This window comes from Dendrobates tinctorius, unplaced genomic scaffold, assembly GCF_039654945.1.
Source record: "Dendrobates tinctorius isolate UK_male_01 unplaced genomic scaffold, ASM3965494v1 ptg000060l, whole genome shotgun sequence".
Classification (NCBI taxonomy): domain Eukaryota; kingdom Metazoa; phylum Chordata; class Amphibia; order Anura; family Dendrobatidae; genus Dendrobates; species Dendrobates tinctorius.
The window spans coordinates 10,756,204-10,777,282 of NW_027361728.1; the positions used below are offsets into that span (position 1 = coordinate 10,756,204).

Sequence of the window (21,079 nt, forward strand, 5' to 3'; positions counted from 1 at the left end):
GACCTCTCCTGGACGAGGTGGAGGAAGAAGAGGAGGAGGAGGATGATGATGGTGATGATTACTTAGGGGAGGAGGATGTATCTCGTGGGGCAAGTGAAAATGTTGGCGTGGCAAGGTCTGGTACAGGGTTTGTGCGTGACTGGAGGGATGTGGATTTGCCAGAAAGTGCTCCTCCACCCAGCACTCGCAGTGCATCATTGACACCGGGAACATTGGCCCACATGTCAGATTATGCCTTGCAGATCCTAAAAAGGGACCCCCGCATTGCCAAAATGATGAACGATGACGACTACTGGTTGGCCAGCATCCTGGATCCATGCTATAAAGGCAAATTACAAAACATCATGCCACAGGAGAACCTTGACCCAATATTGGCTAATAAACAAGCAACTCTGGTAAATCGGTTGCTTGAGGCATTCCCAGCACACAGCAGCGGTGATGGTTCTCACACGAGCCGTACGGGCCGGGGGCAGCTTGGCAGAGGTGTTCGTGGTGCACACAGCAGAAGTGGCGTTGGAGACAGGGGTTTCATGACAATGTTGTGGACTGATTTTTCAAGTACCGCTCACACAACTGGTAATACTGCATCGATGGAAAGTGACAGGAGACAGCAGTTGTCAACTATGGTTACAAACTACTTTTCCTCCCATATCAATGTTCTCCCACACAGGTCATTCCCCTTTGACTATTGGGCCGCTAAACAGGACACCTGGCCTGAATTGGCCCAATATGCCTTACAGGAGCTCGCTTGCCCAGCTGCAAGTGTGCTATCGGAAAGAGTCTTCAGTGCAGCTGGATCAATCCTGACAGAAAAAAGGACCCGTCAACCCAAAATGTGGATGATCTAACCTTCATTAAAATGAACCATGCATGGGTTTCCAAGGATTTTGTCCCACCTTCCCCTGATGACACATAGGGTGACAGAAAAATGGCTTGCTTTGGTCGACCTCTTCCTGGGACTTCACCTATTTCGCCTTTTGCATCAGCTGAATGTCCAACATCAACATATGCCACTTTCTAAAACTCCCTAACTGTGCTGCCTCCCCCCCCATGGCCGGGGTCACCACCTAGCGCACGACACCGTGCGAGTGCCGTTGCCCTGGACAGGTGGGTAGGCCGACTCTTGGGCGAGGGCACTGGCACAGGGTCCCTCATAGTGCAATCAAGTGTCTCTGACGGTGGTGGTGCACACCCGCCTTCACACACACCGCTGTACTATGAGGGGCCCAGTGCCAGTACCAACACCCACGAGTGGGCCCCCTTGCTTGGGCAGGGCCCCAGCATTTGCAATCTTTACCTCTCCCTGCTCCTCCGCTGTGTAATCTGGGCCGTCAAATCCATACTGTGCCTGACACCGTCTGAGCCTGCCTCCTGATGTATAGACATATATTTTGAATGTGTACGCTATCCATACATATTATCCGGGGAAACGGTACCATTTCTAACCTTTGTGCAATCACGTGCAATCCATACTGGGCCTAACACCGTCTGAGCCTGCCTCCTGAGACATATATTTTGAATGTGTACGCTATCCATACATGTTATCCGGAGAAACGGTACCCTTTCTAACCTTTGTGCAATCACGTGCAATCCATACTGGGCCTAACACCGTCTGAGCCTGCCTCCTGAGACATATATTTTGAATGTGTACGCTATCCATACATGTTATCCGGGGAAACGGTACCCTTTCTAACCTTTGTGCAATCACGTGCAATCCATACTGGGCCTAACACCGTCTGAGCCTGCCTCCTGAGACATATATTTTGAATGTGTATGCTATCCATACATGTTATCTGGGGATACGGTACCCTTTCTCACCTTTGTGCAATCACGTGTAATCCATACTGGGCGTGAGAACGGCTGGCGAGCTGTTAAGCAAGCTACAGCACCTGTGGTTTGCACACGTAAGTTTTTCATTTTTTCAGGAATGACGGTTAGGCCTAATTCCGGAACTGCGGTTGACCTGCACTTACTGGGAAATCATTGTTCGCGGGTAATAATTGTAATCAGTGATCCCCATCACTAACGTTGTTCAGCGGGTTATCTGCACCTGTAAGCGACAAACGCTGGCCTTTTCAGTGTAGCGCACATGCAGCCACGGACATGTAAGGGCATGACACACCAGTTATTGGCCAATCTCATGTGCCAGAGCCTCACGTGTCCCTCTAGTAAGCCGGACTCGGACCGCGGGGCATGACGGAGTCTCGTTCGTTAACGGAATTAAGCTTGCAATGTGTGCATCTGTTCTGTAGCTGGCATGGTTGAGGTTTCCCAGGTGGAGTCGAATTTAACCGTAGGCTCCACTCCTGGTGGTGCCCTTCTGGACATTCCTTTAAGGTTCAGCTTTGCAACCATACTGCCCACGTAAAACAAACACTTTGCCTTCATGAACGCTGTTTGGAGGGTCATGACTCGTGGGAATAACGCCGCCCAATCAGTTAACCTGCTAGAGAGATCCTTCATTGCTCCCAAGCATGACATCACACTCCCTAGGAAGAAGGTAATGCCACTGTGGCGACCGTACTCCTGGGGGAGACACAAGTGCACTGATGCCCAGCCACTGCTCGATGAATCTGCTGGTACATTGACCCAGACCACTACATTCCCCTCGCATGCTACACGACCTAAATCTGACCCTGATGAAACTCAGGTTACCCTTCCCATATACAGTTCCATCTTACACGGTGACAAAGAGGAAGCTGCAGATGAAAGTGCAGGTTCGGCCCACCCGCCATCAGACACACCACCGTACTATCAGGGGCCCTGTGCCAGTGCCGTCGCCAACGAGTGGGCCCCCCCTGCTTGCCCAGGATCACAGCACTTGCAAAGTTGAAATACTGTGCAGTGAGATGGAAGATGGGGACGGCGAGGAGTCCAGACAAGTACAGGGATTCCCTAGTGAGGAGACTTATTTGATTGTTTTCAATGTTGGGACAGCAATTTTTGGGGAGCACTATACTCTGGAGAATGATAGATGGGGCCCACCATACACTGGAACATTCCAAAGGTGGACATCAGACACTGGAGCAGCATTTACAGGGCCCATTATACACTAGAGCATTAGAAATGGGGCCCATTATGTTTGGAGCATTATTTGGGCCCATAAGACAGTGGAGCTTCATCCATGGGGACCAACATATACTGTAGCACTATGTGGAGCTCATCATATACTGTTTCAAACATTATATGGGACCAATGATTCTGTATGGAGAAATAGATGGGCCTCGTCATGAGATGTAAAAAGTGAGGTATTTTTCATTGTACTATACCGCTATTTCTCTGCCGTATCGGAGCATGATGAGTTGTGGTATGTGTTAAAGGGGCGCTCTTTCGCCCAGGGCACATGAAAACCTGCAGCCAGCCCTCCCCCCCCACAACTTTAGCCAAATAACCCCCATTTTTCAGTGCGTAACTTGCATTATGAAGTTAATTAAGGTTGACAAGCTTAATGTGACGTCTGCCTGCGGTCTGGGCTGCAGCCAGACAACACCCTGAGAAACACTGATACCCTTTACCCCTATACAGGGATCTGGATTTATAGCAGAGCCCAGGAGGTGCTGTCTGAATAGGAGCAATGACCAGAGCAGGACGGTCGCCAGACAGGTGTTCCAACACAGGACACAAAGGCAATGATATCCGAGACTAAACCAGTCAGGCAGAAAAGGTATAAAAACGGTAGACAGCAGCAAAGACAGATACCAGGTCGAAGCCAGAGTCATAAACCAGGGGAGTCGCAGAGGTACAGAATCGTTAGGCAGAAGCAGAATCAGAATCCAGGCCGAAGTCAGTGTCATAAACCAGGAGAGTCGCAGAGGTACAGAATCGTTAGGCAGAAGAAGGGTCAGAAGTCCAGGCAAAAGTCAGAGTCAGTCAACAGTAATACACACAGTAACACGCATGGGAACCAAGAATATATCCGGCGGCCTGCAAGAGCAGTCCCGAGGTATTTGAGGGATCAGGTCATCCCTCACAGGCCCGTGGGCTGATGATGTCATCCAGACCGCCCCCAGGACCAGGCTGGATGGTGATGCACCAGCCCCTTCATGACTGACCGAGGAGCGAAGCCTGCGTCCAGCGGACGCCTGCGCAGGAGCCTCATGACTATCACCGCCACCACTCGGGGTTGAAGCACAGCGCCTCCCAGAGACCAAGGCCGGGACTGCAGGCCACGGGTCAGACGGTGATAGGACAGTCCGGCGCCTCCTAGTGGTCGAGGCCGGGACAGCAGGCCCTAAGTCTGACGGCGAAGTGATAGTTCGGCGCCTCCTAGTGGTCGAGGCCGGGACAGCAGGCCCTAAGTCTGACGGCGATGTGATAGTCCGGCGCCTCCTACTGGCCGAGGCCGGGACAGCAGGCCCTGAGTCTGACGGCGATGTGATAGTCCGGCGCCTCCTACTGGCCGAGGCCGGGACAGCAGGCCCTGAGTCTGGCGGTGACGTGACAGTACCCCCCCCTCTAAGAGCCTCTGGACCCTCAAAACCCGGTTTGTCAGGGTGGAGGAGGTGAAACCTTCTAATCAACCGCTTAGCACGAATGTCACTAGCGGGGACCCAGGACCTCTCCTCTGGGCCATAGCCCTTCCAATGCACCAAATATTGTACCGAGTTTCTCACTAGATGGGAATCAAATATGCCTTGGACCTCGTACTCCAAGGCGCCCTTGACCAAAACTGGAGGAGGAGGGGACTGGACGGGACGAATTGGGGAATGGTATACCTTGAGGAGGGACTTATGAAAAACGTTAGGAATTTTAAACGACTGCGGGAGCTTTAACCGAAACGCTACCGGGTTAATTACCTCTAAAATTTCATATGGGCCGATGAACCTGGGACCCAGTTTGGCCGACGGTACCTTAAGTTTGATGTTTCTTGTAGAGAGCCAAACCTTGTCACCAACTCCCAGGTGCGGCCCCTGGGATCGTCGTCTATTAGCCGCCGAAGTCTGTCTAATTTGAGCCCCTTTTAAATTAGAGTTTACTTCGGACCAAATAGTCTTCAGACGATGTATATTTTGCTCAACCCCTGGGATTTCCGACATCTTGGCCGAAAATGATCCAAAGCGCGGATGTAGTCCAAGGTTACAGAAGAAGGGGGTAGTTTTGATGGAGTCTTGGTATCTATTATTGAGAGCGAACTCTGCCAATGGCAAATGTTCCACCCAATCTGACTGATGTGCTGAGACATAGCAGCGGAGGTATTGCTCCAGCGTTTGGTTGGCACGCTCAGTTTGGCCATTCGTCTCGGGATGGTATGCCGAGGAGAAGGACAACTCAACACCAATACGTCTACAGAACGCCTTCCACAACTTCGAGATGAACTGGGTACCCCTGTCGGATACGATATTTGCCGGAACGCCGTGCAAACGTACCACGTGAAGAACAAACAACTTGCTTAAGGTTTCAGAGTTGGGTAAGCCGGAAAGGGGAACAAAGTGACTGTTTACTGAACCTGTCCACCACCACCCAAATACAAGTTTTCCCCTCGGAGGGTGGCAGGTCTGTATTGAAGTCCATGGAGATGTGGGTCCATGGACTGTCAGGGGTGGGCAAGGACTGAAGCCAGCCAGTAGGATGGTTATGGGGGGACTTGGCGCGGGCACAGACTTCACACGCTGAGACGTACTCCTTACAGTCCTTGGCCACCGTTGGCCACCAAAAGTTCCTGGTTACCAGCCTAGTGGTATTATTGAGACCCGGGTGGCCTGCCAGGACGGAGTCGTGAGATTCTTTTAACACTCATAAGCGAAAGGTAGCTGGAACGAATAATTTTTTGGGGGGCGTAGTGTCAGGAGCTCGTTCTGATGACCTACGGATCTCCTCCAGAAGGTCCAGAGATACTGCCGACACGACAATGCCATTAGCCAATATGGGACCTGGTTCATAGTCCTCGGTGTGTGTGTGACAAAAGCTGCGGGAGAGGGCATCTGCCCTCACATTTTTGGTTCCGGGGCGAAAGGTGATTAAGAAATCAAACCTGGAGAAAAACAAGGCCCACCTGGCCTGCCTAGGGTTTAGTCTTTTAGCCGACTCTAGGTAGGTTAGGTTTTTGTGATCGGTAATAACAGTAACTTTGTGTTTGGCGCCTTCGAGGAAGTGGCGCCATTCCTCGAAGGCCCACTTGATTGCCAATAGTTCTCGGTTGCCGATGTCATAGTTTCTCTCTGTGGCAGAGAATTTGCGGGAGAAAAAGGCACATGGACGAAGCTGAGTGAGGGATGCAGTGCCTTGTGAGAGCACTGCTCCCACTCCGACTTCGGAGGCATCTACTTCCACAATAAACGGGTGGTCCAAGTTTGGTTGAATCAACACCGGGTTGGCCACGAAGCACTCCTTTAGTATAGAAAAAGCCCGGGTTGCCTCAGGATTCCAATTAGTCACGTCCGCCCCTTTCCGGGTAAGGTCCGTGAGTGGCTTGGCAATCTCTGAGAATCCCCTGATGAATTTGCGATAATAATTCGCAAATCCCAAAAATCGCTGCAGTGCTTTCAGCGATTTGGGTTGTACCCAATCCTTAATGGGTTGAATCTTGGCAGGATCCATGCGGAACCCCTTGCCTGAGACCATGTATCCTAAGAACTGCACCTCTTCGGCAAAAAAAACACATTTTTCAAATTTCGCGAACAAAGAGTTTTCGCGCAGTCTTTGCAGTACTGAACGTACGTGTAGAGCATGTGTCACAGGGTCAGCAGAATAAATCAAAATGTCGTCCAGATATACGACAACATACACCCCACAAATATCTCTGAAAATATCATTGACGAGGTGCTGAAATACTGCAGGAGCGTTACTGAGTCCGAAGGGCATTACCAAGTACTCAAAATGGCCAAGGGGTGTATTAAAGGCCGTTTTCCATTCGTCCCCATCTCTTATGCGGACCAGGTTATATGCCCCCCGGAGGTCAAGCTTAGTAAACCAGCGAGCTCCCAGTAACTGATTAAACAGATCAGGAATGAGTGGCAGTGGGTATTGATTTTTTACGGTTATGGCGTTCAGCTCACGGTAGTCAATGCATGGTCTGAGTCCACCATCTTTTTTCTCTACAAAGAAAAACCCAGCTCCTACAGGTGAGGTGGAAGGTCTAATGAAGCCCTTTTGAAGGCTGTCTGCTATGTATTCCTTCATGGCTACACGCTCAGGACCAGAGAGGTTGAATATTCTCCCCTTAGGGAGACGGGCACCAGGGACCAATTCAATAGGACAATCGTATTCTCTGTGAGGAGGTAGTTTCTCCGACTCCACTATAGAGAAAACATCTTCATAATCCCCAAACGCATAGGGAATAGAAGGTGTTTTAATTTTAATCTGGTTTACTGAAAAAGACATACAGTTTCTCTGACACCATGGACTCCAGCGCACAACGTCACCTATGCGCCAGTCAATAACCGGATTATGTTGGTGCAACCATGGCATGCCTAACACAACTGGATCTGATAAATTATATATAACAAGAAATGACATTTGTTCGTTATGTAATGTCCCCACTGACATAGAAATTTCGGCAGTAACGAATTCCACGCCTCCTTGGAATATAGATGTACCATTAATCGCAGTAGTCTGAATAAGCGCTTTAAGCCTTGACAGAGGTACACCAAGGCTCTTAGCAAATAAAAAATCCATAAGGTTGCCAGCAGCCCCACAATCTACTAAAGCCTTCACACACAGACGTTTCTTAGCAAAAGAAAGGGAAACTGGTAACAACAGTTTGGCCGCATTTGCGGGCAATACCTGACCCCCAAAGCTGTCCAGGGGGTGATGATCCCGGAGTGTGGATTTCCAACAGCCAGCTTTTTCCTTGAAGCTTCCAGGCTGCAGCATGCTTGAGCCTGAGAGTAACCTTCCAGGCTGTGCAATGTAACAGGTGTTTGGGCCAAGAATCAGCTCAGTCAGGAGGAAGGAAAAAAAAAGGTGAGGAAAACTGCTTTTATATGTGTTAAGTGTAGACACAAAAAGCAGTTTTATTTTTTGGGCCGGATATAATGTGACGTCTGCCTGCGGTCTGGGCTGCAGCCAGACAACACCCCGAGAAACACTGATACCCTTTACCCCTATACAGGGATCTGGATTTATAGCAGAGCCCAGGAGGTGCTGTCTGAATAGGAGCAATGACCAGAGCAGGACGGTCGCCAGACAGGTGTTCCAACACAGGACACAAAGGCAATGATATCCGAGACTAAACCAGTCAGGCAGAAAAGGTATAAAAACGGTAGACAGCAGCAAAGACAGATACCAGGTCGAAGCCAGAGTCATAAACCAGGGGAGTCGCAGAGGTACAGAATCGTTAGGCAGAAGCAGAGTCAGAATCCAGGCCGAAGTCAGTGTCGCAAACCAGGAGAGTCGCAGAGGTACAGAATCGTTAGGCAGAAGAAGGGTCAGAAGTCCAGGCAAAAGTCAGAGTCAGTCAACAGTAATACACACAGTAACACACAGGGGAACCAAGAATATATCCGGCGGCCTGCAAGAGCAGTCCCAAGGTATTTGAGGGATCAGGTCATCCCTCATAGGCCCGTGGGCTGATGATGTCATCCGGACCGCCCCCAGGACCAGGCTGGATGGTGATGCACCAGCCCCTTCATGACTGACCGAGGAGCGAAGCCTGCGTCCAGCAGACGCCTGCGCAGGTGCCTCATGACTATCGCCGCCACCACTCGGGGTTGAAGCACAGCGCCTCCCAGAGACCAAGGCCGGGACTGCAGGCCACGGGTCAGACGGTGATAGGACAGTCCGGCGCCTCCTAGTGGTCGAGGCCGGGACAGCCGGCCCTAAGTCTGACGGCGATGTGATAGTCCGGCGCCTCCTACTGGCCGAGGCCGGGACAGCAGGCCCTGAGTCTGACGGCGATGTGATAGTCCGGCGCCTCCTACTGGTCGAGGCTGGGACAGCAGGCCCTGAGTCTGGCGGTGACGTGACACTTAAGTAAGAAGAATTGATGCTTTTGGCATTCAAATGGGCACTGTTGGTGTGTTTCCTGTCCTCCTCTCACTGCTGACTTTTATTCCCCATTGACTTACATTGGGTTTCGTGTTTCGGGACGACCCCGACTTTTCCCTATAATCGGACGATCTTGCTCAACCCGACTTTTGGAAAAGTCGGGTTTCACGAAACGAAACGCGACCCTAAAAAACCAAAAGTCGCTCAACTCTAGTTTTTAGAGTATAATGAAATAGACAAGGGAAGAAGAAATTGTACTCATCGCACTTACTGCTTATAGCAAAGCTCAAGGTATTTCAGGTGTTTGCTAATTTTCGGTGAAAAGTTAAAACACGGACATGTGAATGGCACCATAGATTATATTGGGTATGTGTTGTAACTGTGAAAAAAACAGTGAGTGCTGCCGTAATTGATTCCTTGGACCTACATGTCTACTCTGACACTGCAGGATTTGAGCACACACAAAGTGTCAATGTGTGTGTGCTCTCATCCCTCTCTCCTGTCAACAGTGCTCTCACTGCACACAGTATCACAGTAGCAGGTGACTGCTGCAGACAGAAAAATGATAGTGCGCCCATATTGACACAGTATACATGCAATCAGCTCCTGCAATGTCAGTGTAGACGTCCATGGCGAAGAACTCAATTCAGGCAGCGTTTGCTCTGGGCTAGTGATCGCTGTCAATCAAGCTAAGGGGAGGTGCGCAGCATGTTGATTGAGTGTACAGAATGGTGCAGATTATTATGGCATTTTGTTTGATCTGCTATTAACAGCATTTAGCGATATGGAGTACAGTTGCTTTATGGGTAATAGGAGGAAAAACTAGAGAAGCATATTGACTTCCATAGGAAAGGGTTTATTTTTTTGAATTCATGTAACATGTGTGTAAGGGAGTGACAGAGGCCATTATATGCCTCCCCCTCCTTGAACAGTGTTCACATTAAATACATGCGGTTCCATAGAGTTTATGAATGTTAATGTATTTGTTTACAGTTATTTTAATGTGTATGTACTTTACATGTATTGTGAATAGGATTAGGTATAGATGATAGAATTGAAGGGTATCAGTAGCATAGGATAACAGTGGGCATAGATTAGTGGGGCATACTAGAGATAGGGAATAAGAGTTCCATCACATGCATAGTTAGCATAAGGGGTTTTCCAGACTTGGAGGAGTTACAGATGGGTGTAGTGCAGTGTATTGAGTGATAGTGAGGAGACTTCCTGTTTAGAGGGAAGAAGTGATGCAGCAGTGAGAGAAGGCAGTCAGATAGCTGTGGGGGTGAAGCTGCTGAAGCAAGAAGGGACCCCAGGCTGAGCAGCGTGTGAGTGGTCACCAGCTTAAGCAGTAACCATTTCAAAGATGATCTGGGGCCTACGGCCGGGACTAGGCAGAGCTGAGCGTGCATTTTACCTTTCCGTATTGAAATCAGACAAGGGAATTGGGAGGAAGTTGGTGGATCTAGGGGCACGGGCGACACAGAAGAGAAATGAGTATCTGTGGGACAAAGATTGTCAGAAGAGACAGAAATTGTCAGAAGAGACAGAGATTGTCAGGAAGAGACAGATTGTCAGAAGGGACAGGGACACAAGTGCCTTCAGGATGGAAGCTATGTCAGAGAAGACAGGGAGAATGCAAGGAATGCCCATGCATGTAAATTGTGCTACGTCTGTACCGAGAACTCTGTTTTCAAGTAAAGATGAACTTTTGAGTATGGACATGGAGTCTGGAGTTGTTTGTGTGAACCATGAATCTGGAGCTGGGATTGCAGAATCCGGAGGATCCCTGGAATCTAATGTGAGTGTTCTACTTGGTACATATCACACATAACAGACGGGACTTTGTGTTTCCTTTTTGGGGTGAAAGGGTGTGGAAACGCAACAGCTCCTCGCCATGACTACCATCCTGGCCTCCTCACTTCTGCATAGGTCATTGTGCAGGAAGGGGGAGCAGATAAGCTGTATCCATCACTTATCGCAAAGTTTCCGTTTAGTGAGAACCTCAGTAGTCAGATTGAAAACTGCAAGATTTCAGGCACATTTAATAAATAATAACCACTTTAAAAAAACAGCATCACCCAAAATTTTTAGAAATATGTTTAATATAAAAATGTGAACTAAACAATAGGTCATTCTCTGATGACACAATCTTTTCAAATGTGTTTATTATGCTGATAAATTCAGTACTAGAAAACTAAACTAACTAAAAACAAGAAGCTAAGTAAAAATACTAGTCTTTAAGATACAAGTTATATAGAAAAGTTATTCACTCATAAAGCAAATAACATACTGTACATAACACTGCAAATAGACAAGGCGTTCTGAGAAAAATATTTCTGGCTTGGCCATCTGGTAATGTATGTCTGGACATAATTGTGCTGGTCATTTTCTTACCAGTCGTATTTCTGAAACGAGAGCTATGTTCTAGTCTTTTGTTGTACTCTGAGCTGTCACTCAAACAAGCGTATAACTCGGACAAGTGCTATCCGATGTTTTATGCTATCCAATGTTATTCCATGGGGCAGTGCTGATCATCAATTTTTTCCCATGCCAATTCAGCACAAGAAAAAACTTGCAGAATGTTGCTAGTGGCTCCACAAATCAGATCACGCACATCATGTCTATGGGTGCGTTTAAAAAAAATCTGACATATGCGGACAATGGAGAAGATGGAGAAATTAAGTTCTCTGTCTTCTGTCATTAGCATAATTGAGCTGATTCTCTCGCATGAGAGAATTATCGCTCGTGTGTTCTCGGTCTGACTCTCTAAATCACACAGCTTCTTTTCTGTGGAGCAGATGTTAGTTTCTCTATGCAATCTATGTAACTCAAGAAAAGACTCTCATGGGAAAGCACAGAGAAAACTGACTTCTGGTCCATACATAAAAACCTGTATGTTTTTCGGAGTGGGGGTCATAAGGTACAACTACAGGACCAGAACGCAGCTGATTACCCGGGAATACAGTGACCAGTAAGAAAATAAAAGGGCAAATTGATGTTGAAACAGAATCCCTAATTCCACTGATGTGTCACTTACCAGGATTCTTGATGTAGTTTTGATAACATCAGTTTTTCATCACAAAATTATCACTGAAAGACCTACACTTTCATGAGCTCTTTATAGCTCCACCTCCACCACTGATTGGTAGCTTTCTGCCTATGCACAGTGCAACAGTAATGTAGGTAGGGGTATACAGAGCTCAGTATTCAGAGAACTGGTAGGTCTGCTGCAGAAAAAAATAGTGATTTTAATAAAACTACAGAAACCAGTAAAGTAAGTAATACAGGTCTCTGACTCTACATTAAGCTCAGATGAGGTAACAAAGACCTGGTGGCAGATTCCCTTTAACAGCACAGCTCTGTTTATCACCAACAAATGAAAAGATACATTATTTCTAGGAGTGCATCTTAAAAAAAAAAAAAAAAACATTACCACCCACAACATAAAAATGATTGTAATAGTAAATCACAGAACCATTTTGCAAAAGTGACAAAAGGAAGTCCAGTCATATTGGTTATTAACTTTCTTTTAATGGTGGTATAATTGCTACTATACTATTGAAGGGGTTATCCACTGTTAGGACAACACTTTCTCTTTCCTCATATTTGGCCTCGTTAAAATAAAAAAGCTTATTCTCACCTCCTGTGTCGGGGTGTTGGCACTCGCGTACCCGGAGCTCACGTGAGGTTCTTATGACACGTGAGCCCTGCGCCCAATCAGAGTCATCTTCAGTCTCTCCTCCTTCAATCAAAAGGAAGTGAGAGCTGCGGCCGTCCGCTCACGTCTTGTTACTTATACATCTGAAGGCGGGGACAGTGACGCCAGCAGTGATTGGACACAGGAGTCACATGTCATAAGAACCTCATTTGAGCTCCGGGAACACGAGTGCCGACACCGCTGGAACAGCACCAGCATCAGAGGAAAGTATAAGTGTTTTTATTTTACCGGGTCCAAATATGGGGAATGAGAAGGGGATGTCCTAGTAGTGGACAACTCCTTCAATTCAAGATTCTGAGCAAGTTACAAATATATGTAGTATTATATGTACAGTAGTCATTAACTACTCAGATGCTAACGTGGATGACAAGAAGTATGACTTTACTTCCTGTTGTTACTTTTGCTACCACAACATGGTCTCTATAAGTGAAAAAACAAATTTTTCTCAGATTTTACCACTGTAGGAAACATATTATTTACATTTACTTACGAAGTTATTTTTATATATATGATTTATTTTAAATTTGATGGCTCCTTCCATCAAAATCGGCAGAAAATCTGTATTTTGAGGATAGGGATTTATATTTATTTTTATTGTCTTAGTTAACAGGTAATGCCAAATAACTTGTAGTATGTGTTAAGAAAATACAGTAGTGAAGGTCAGACTACAATTCTCATGCTTTTATACCATTCTCAGTCGTTGTGCTATAGTCATAGCCTTGCCAATTATAACTGTATTCAATATGTACAAGCACATATAATGTTAATAGACATATAACTGTTATTTTAGGCTTATGTTGTTTGTATACAATGTCCTGCTAATTGGTATACCAGATTTTTGGATAATTTTTAGGCTGGGTTTATACAGTATGTATCAATCGCATCAGGCTCAGGTTTTTTTGCCTCATGTAAAAAGGTATCAATTACTGACCTTTTCCCCATTTATCCCCATGTGCAGATCTAAAACACATGTCCGACAAAAAAATGGATGCACCGGGCAGGATCCATTGCAAATAATGTGATAAATTTCTCCATCAGTGTTCATCCTGAGTTTCTGTAATACGTCAGATGGAAATAGTGACCTAATTCTGGCCCTATGCAATCCCAGCCTTAGTAATAGGTAGATTATGACTCTAAAAAGTGAAATATTCACAAGATTGATCTTTTACAGTTTACTTCTTTTACATGGAAATGCAATAATATCACCCCAAGTCTTAAGAATATTAAACTTCACCCAAACAAATACTTCTAGATTTTTAGCATGAGAGCAAATAAAATGCTCACAATGAACAGAAAGCTGCAGTAGTACCAACTGTGAGAAGAATGTGCCGAGTCCTTTTTTTTTGCAAACATCTTTGTGGTTGAATATATTGGAAACTTTATGCAACTTCTATTATACATTATATAGAGTGGAATTTATTTTGACCACATTTATGCATACTAAGTCTTGTGAAAAAATAGGAAACGTTGGCTAGTTTTAGATTCAATGGTCAAGGATCCAGTAACTTCCAATGAAGTCAAATATACTGAAGCAATCTTAAAACAGTGCTTCTATGGAGAATGTCCCAGTGATTAGATGTGAAGACTAATTCTTTCATGCTTGATTCTGCTGCTTCATTCTCATCAGTACCACATGGTTCTTCTTTTTCCTGTGATAAAGTACACAAGCAATAACTGTACAAACAACTGCTATGCAGCACAAAACAATTATTGCAATAACTACTCCAACCATCTTGCTTCCACCATGTCCTTTTTCATCAGTAATTAGGTCTTCATCTGAGGCATCAACAATATCATAATCACCATTGTTATCAACTGAGTCGCCAGATTGTGTTGTGGTGGAAGTGGTTGTGCTACTAACTTGTTTGGGTTCTTCAGAAGTTTGGATTGAGACATCAGTACTAATTTCTTCATAAATAGATGTTGTTTCACCCATTTCTGGAGCTACTGTGGATGTCAAAGATAATAGTTGTTCTTCGTTAACCTCAGCTATGGGTGTTCCTACAAAGGGAGAGTTGACACATACAAGTTGGCTTTGGTTTCCAAGTTTTCCCAAATTGTTAGCAATCCAATTCTTGAAAGGAAGAATGTGATGGTCGCATTTCCATGGATTATTGAAGAGTCTGACTTCATTTACATGTTCTAAAGTATCAAAAATGTCCTCCGGCAGATACTCTAGAGAATTATTTTGCAGTTGTATGGTCACTAAAGAATCCATATTTCTAAAGACTCCTGCAGGAAGATTTTTAATCTTGTTGCTATGAAAAGAGACGTTTTGCAGCTTGTACAGGCCCTGGAAGACATCTTCATTTAAAGTGGACAGTGCATTGGTATGAAGTGAAAGTTCCAGGAGTTCATCCAATCCATTGAAGGCATCTCTAGAGATAGATTGGATTTGATTCCTGGATATAATCAACAGTTGTGTCTGTGTTAGATTGGAGAAGGCATTATCCACAAGTTCTTCAAGATGATTATCATATAACCAGAGTTCTTTTAATTTTGGCATTGGCCCAAACACACCCGGGGAAATGTGTTTTATGGCATTTTCAAATAAAGTTAGTTTAGACAGTTCTGGTAGATTCACAAATAATCCTTGGGGCAACGATGTGATCAAGTTATTTGATAAGTATATTTTCTGTAAATTTGGGTTGTTAGAGAACATGTCAGCAGATATTTGACTTATCTGATTACTTTGCAATGCAACTTCTTGTAGGCTTGTAAGTGTTTTCAGTAATCCTTCAGGGACATCCTTTAACTGATTTTCATATGCTCGAAATGTTTCAAGTTTAGTCACTTTATCTAAAGTTTTTGCATGTAGACGTGTAATATAATTTTTAGCTAAATTCAGCTTTAAAAGTCCATTCATCTGATCAAAAGCTCCTCTTGGTATGGACCTGAGCCTGTTTCCTAATAAGCTGAGTTCCCGCATGCTAACTAGTGGAGCAAATAGTGACTGGGGAATCTGACCAATCTGGTTGTTTGACACAAAAAGTGTTTCCAGCTTGGCTAGGTCTTTAAATACACTTTCAGGCAATTCTTGCAGTTTATTGTTGGCCAAACTTAAATAACGGAGAGAAATTAGGTTTTTGAATGCATTAGGACCAATCACAGATAGTTCACTTTTTTCAATTCTCAAAATTAGCAGAGATGTCATGTTTTCCAAGACTCCGTCTTCGATTTCAGAGACTTCAGTGTTTATGATCTGTAGATTTTTGGTGTTTTGAGAGATAGAACGTGGAACTTCAACAATATCTGCTCCAAAACAGTCTACCTGACCAGCTCGAAGGCATCTGCATTCTTTAGGGCACTGGCTGTAAGTTTGATGACTCATAAGGAAAAGCACAATCCCAATGACATGACAGGTCCACATTGTGACACCTAAAATAAAAGGGAAAGAGTTACATTTTGTTTATTATTCGATCTTATCCCAAAATAATGAACGTTCTGATAAGATGATAAAAATGCAGGCATTGCCTAAAACTAATGTAACAAATCAGCATAAAATACTTTGTCTATTACACAGAAAAAAGTCACAATGGTGTCTGCTAAATTTTGCAATTTTGAAGTGAAGGGGTATTCGGTATTACAGTTTATGAATTGAACTGTTGTGCATAAAAGAATTTTGAAACTTTACATTATATATATATATATATATATATATATATATATATGTATATACACAGTGTATATATATATATAATTATTATAAAGCTGTATTAATACTTCCACAGAACTGCTCTTCAGCATTCATTTCTAACTCAATGTCTGTACAATATCTGTACAGAACTTCTGATTACTTTAATTTTTAGAAGTGTACTCCTTATGCCAGGCAAGGAGAAATTAACCATCCCACTTTATTACAGAACTTCAGTATTAGGAGTTGGAGTGGTGGCAAATTGGTCAATTGTTTCCAAATATAAGTAACATAATAGCAATTGAAGATTGGGCAAAAGTAGAGGTTAACTCTATATAATCGGTGCGAGATACAGTATGTGAAGAATTTCCAGGAATATGCAATAATATTCTGAGCTACAAAATAAAAAAAATAAAATGTCAGCCAACCACTTTTCCACTTTTCATATGTTTTATTAATTCCGATTTATTTTTCCTTCCAAAAACAGCACCACTTTTGCTTAAAGGCTGTATCTAATATCATGACTCCTCTCACAGACAGAAAAGGGTTCCTGTGCAAGAACAATACGAGGGGGTAGGCAACAATATGATGATTGCTTATTCACATTTTTTTATTCATGAAAACATCTTGAAAACATTAATCCCCTTCAAAATCCTATCCATTAGATGATATAATAATAATAATAATACATTTTATTTCTATAGCGCCGACATATTCAGTAGCACTTTACATTTCAGAGGGGACCTGTACAGACAATAGACATTACAGCATAACAATAATCAAATAGATCATAACAGATACCAAGAGGAATGAGGGCCCTGCTCGCAAGCTTACAATCTATGAGGAAAAAAAAGTGAGACACAAAAGGTGGGTGGTAACAGTTGCCCTGATTGTATGGACCAGTCATAATGTTAAGTGTGTAACAGTACAGACACAGAGGGCTAATGGATGTATAAAGCATGTGGGAACATGATGCGGGGAACCTGGTTATGGTAAAAACTTTTGGCTGTGCCACATAGGGATAGATTAGGTTAATGTGTTGAGGCGGTAGGCCAGTCTGAATAAATGAGTTTTCAGGGCACGCTTAAAATTGTGGGGATTGGGGACTAATAGTATTGACCTGGGAAGTGCATTCCAAAGAATTGGTGCAGCACGCGTATAGTCTTGGAGATGGGAGTGGGATGTTCTGATTATTGTGGTTGCTAACCTCAGGTCATCAGCAGAATGGAGGGCGTGGGTAGAATGGTATACTGAAACAAGGGAGGAGATGTAGGGTGGTGCTGAGTCATGGAGAGCTTTGTGGGTGAGGGTAATAAGTTTGTACTGGATTCTGGAGTGGATGGGTAGCCAGTGTAATGACTGGCACAAGGTAGAGGCATCGGTGTTACGATTGGTGAGGAATATGATCCTGGCTGCAGCATTCAAGACAGATTGGAGGGGGGAGGGTTTGGTAAGAGGGAGACAGATTAGAAGAGAGTTACAATAGTCGAGACGAGAATGAATAAGAGAAACAGTGAGAGTTTTTGCGGAGTCAAAAGTAAGAAAAGGTCGAATTCTAGAAATGTTTTTGAGGTGCAGATAACAAGAGCGAGCCAGTGATCGTATGTGGGGGACAAAGAAAAGCTCGGAGTCAAGTATGACCCCAAGACAATAGGCATGTTGCTTGGGAGTAATAGTGGAACCACACACGGAAATGGCAATGTCGGGTATAGGTACATTAGTAGCGGGAGGAAACACAAGGAGTTCAGTCTTCGACAGGTTCAGTTTCAGATATAGTGAGGACATGATGTTAGACACAGGTTTAGACAATCGCTGGTGTTTTCTAGAAAGGCAGGCATGATGTCAGGAGAAGAAGCGTATAATTGGGTGTCATCAGCATAGAGATGGTACTGGAAACCAAATCTACTGATTGTTTGACCAATAGGGGCAGAGTACAAAGAGAAGAGGAAGGGGCCTAGGACTGATCCTTGAGGAACCCCAACAGTAAGGGGAAGATGAGAGGAGGAGGAGCCAGCAAAAGATACAGTACAGGAGCTGTCAGAGAGATAGGAGGAGAACCAGGAGAGAACGATGTCCTTGAGGCCAATGGAATGGAGCATAGTGAGGAGGAGGAGGAGGAGCTGATGATCCACAGTGTCGAATGCTGCAGAGAGATCCAAGAGAATTAGCATGGAATAATGACCATTTGATTTAGCTGTTAGTAGATCATTAGAGACTTTAGTGAGGGCAGTTTCAGTAGAGTGTAAAGAGCAGAAACCGGATTGGAGAGGGTCGAGAAGAGAGAGAGATAGCAGAAAAGACGGGAGTGGACCAGGCATTCCAGGAGTTTAGAGATGAAGGGAAGATTAGAGACAGGTCTATAGTTAGCGGCACAGTTTTGGTCGAGGGATGGTTTTCTAAGTAGTGGATGTATGATGGCATGCTTAAATGAGGAGGGAAAGATACCAGAAGAGAGAGAGAGGTTAAATATTTTAGTTAGGTGAGGGGTGACAGCAGGGGAAAGGGACGGGAGGAGATGTGACGGAAATGGGTTACTGGTGCAAGTGGCTGGGCGAGAAGATGCAAGGAGCCTGCTTACTTCTTCTTCTGTGACTGGTTCAAAATCAGAGAGTGAGCTAGATGCAGTGGGGGAGGGAGGACAGTGCATGGTATGAGGGGATTGGGAGATAATTTCCTGTCGGATCAGGTCAATTTATGATATGCACTTGTACCAACAGTTTTTCCACTGCTCGAAACATTTTATATACTCTTCTAAACTAAGTTCCTCCAGCTATTTTTTCAGAACCTCTTCTACATCCTGAAAGCGCTTTTTCTTTAGGTTTTTCTTCATTCTTGGAAATAAGAAGTCACATGGGGCAAGGCTGGGCGAGCAAGGGGGGTGAGAAACCGTTGTGATGCTGTTTTTTTTGCCAAAAACAGATTGATTTTCAACGCTGTGTGAGCAGGTGCGTTGTCGTGATGAAGCAGCCAGTCAGTTTTTTTCTGATGGCCTCACCAATCGCTTCAGCACTTGTAGATAGCAATGATGGTTCACTGTCCTGTCCTGAGGAGCAAATTCAACATGAACGACTTCTTTGATGTCGAAAAAACAAACCATCATGGACTTCAAATTTGATTTCACTTGCCGTGCTTTTTTTTGGTCTGCGCGATGAAGATATTGTCTTTTACTGGCTGGTCTGCTGTTTTCTTTCAGGGTCATAGGCGTAACACCAAGATTCATCCCCTGCAATGACTTTTGACAAAAAATCAGGGTCACCTCCTTACTCGTCCAACCTAGCCTTTTGCGACTTCTTCTTATTCCCAAGAATGAAAAAAAGCCTAAAGGGAAAGTGTTTTCAGGATTGTGAGTTAGCTGCTTATAACAACCAATTACATTCAAACTTAATTATCTAATTGGTTACTATAGCCAAGTCTGCCATTTTCATCTGGACAAGTTTCCCTGTGTAAATGGTCAATGGTACTGCAACGATCTTAATAATGTAAAGGGAATCAATAAACGAACTCAGATTCTGGATCCAATAGAAACTAAAGAAAATATTCTGCCAGATTTACTAACATCTTTTTTAATATAGTGACAGTATAAGGCTACGTGCCCACGTTGCAGAAATGCTGCGTAAATGTCCGCAGCATTTCCACAACTCCCTGCTGTAGGTAAAATGCATGTGGAATTCGCATGCATTTTCCTGCAAAACAGCAGCGTTTTTAGCTTGCAGAATGCTAGCGCTTTCCAAGCTATTTGAAGCATCGCTTGGAAAGTGATTGACAGGTTGGTCACACTTGTTAAGCACAGCGCTTGACAAGTGTGACCAACTTTTTGCTACTGATGCTGCCTATGCAGCATCAGTAGTAAAAGATAGGAGGTAAATATAATAAAAAAAAATAAAAAATTGGGATATACTCACCTTCTAATGGCCCCTGGAGTTGTCCCGCCTCTCAGCGACGCTGCCGACAAGCTCCGTCACCCCAGATGACGTAGCGGTCACACGACCGTGACATCATCTGGGGTGATTCGCGCAATGCATCCCTGGCACCAGAAGATGCTGGCAGTGTGGCTGAGCAGCGGGAGAGCTCCGGGGGCCAACAGAAGGTGAGTATATCCCGATTTTTTATTTTAATTTTTTTTACAGGGATATGGTACCCAGGGCATGAAGGAGAGTCTCCTCTCCTCCAGACCCTGGGTACCATCCGCACATGAAGCGCTCACTTTATGCGTGGTGGGCATAGCCACGTGCGTAAAGTGAGCATTTCAATGCAATCCTATGGTGGTGGAATCACTGCGATTCCGCAGAAATAATGAACATTCTGCAGATTTTACCGCTACGCAATTACGCAGCGGTAAAATCCGCAGCATGGGCACAGCAACTGCGGAATCCCATAGGATTGCATGGGGATGCTTTTTATTAGCGTTTTTTAAGCGTTTCTGCTGCGGCAAAAACGCGACGGAAATGCATAAAAAACGCAATGTGGACTGGAGAAGGTTTTACACGTCCTTGAAACATGAATTGGTCTCACATCAGAAAACCCACCCCAAACTGATCTGAGCTGTTTGATAGATATGTATTAAGCTGGTAGTTTAGGTTGGGACATGCTGAGGTCCATTTCAAGGATGTGTGACATTTCAAGGACTAAATAATATGAAAATTCACCAAATTCATCACCATGGCTTATGTTGGATGATAAATCTGATGCATGTTTAGACATTTATGTCTGTTTTTTACATCGTATCTTGATTAGTTTACTTTTAGAACACAGTATATGGGCACTTTGCAGTCTAATAGCTCCTCTTAATGCACAATTTCACC

General features: G+C 44.6%; 1 protein-coding gene across 1 annotated transcript in view; it reads right to left on the reverse strand.

The window, feature by feature from the left end:
- Window positions 1-13,800: 13,800 nt before the first annotated feature.
- Window positions 13,801-21,079, reverse strand: part of LOC141092497 (uncharacterized) — a 41,450-nt gene continuing 34,171 nt past the window's right edge. Inside the window, exon 2 of the mRNA XM_073578682.1 lies at window positions 13,801-16,021. Coding sequence (XP_073434783.1) covers window positions 14,238-16,013 — 1,776 coding nt within the window. The 5' untranslated portion in view covers window positions 16,014-16,021 and the 3' untranslated portion in view covers window positions 13,801-14,237. The remainder of the gene's footprint in view (window positions 16,022-21,079) is intronic.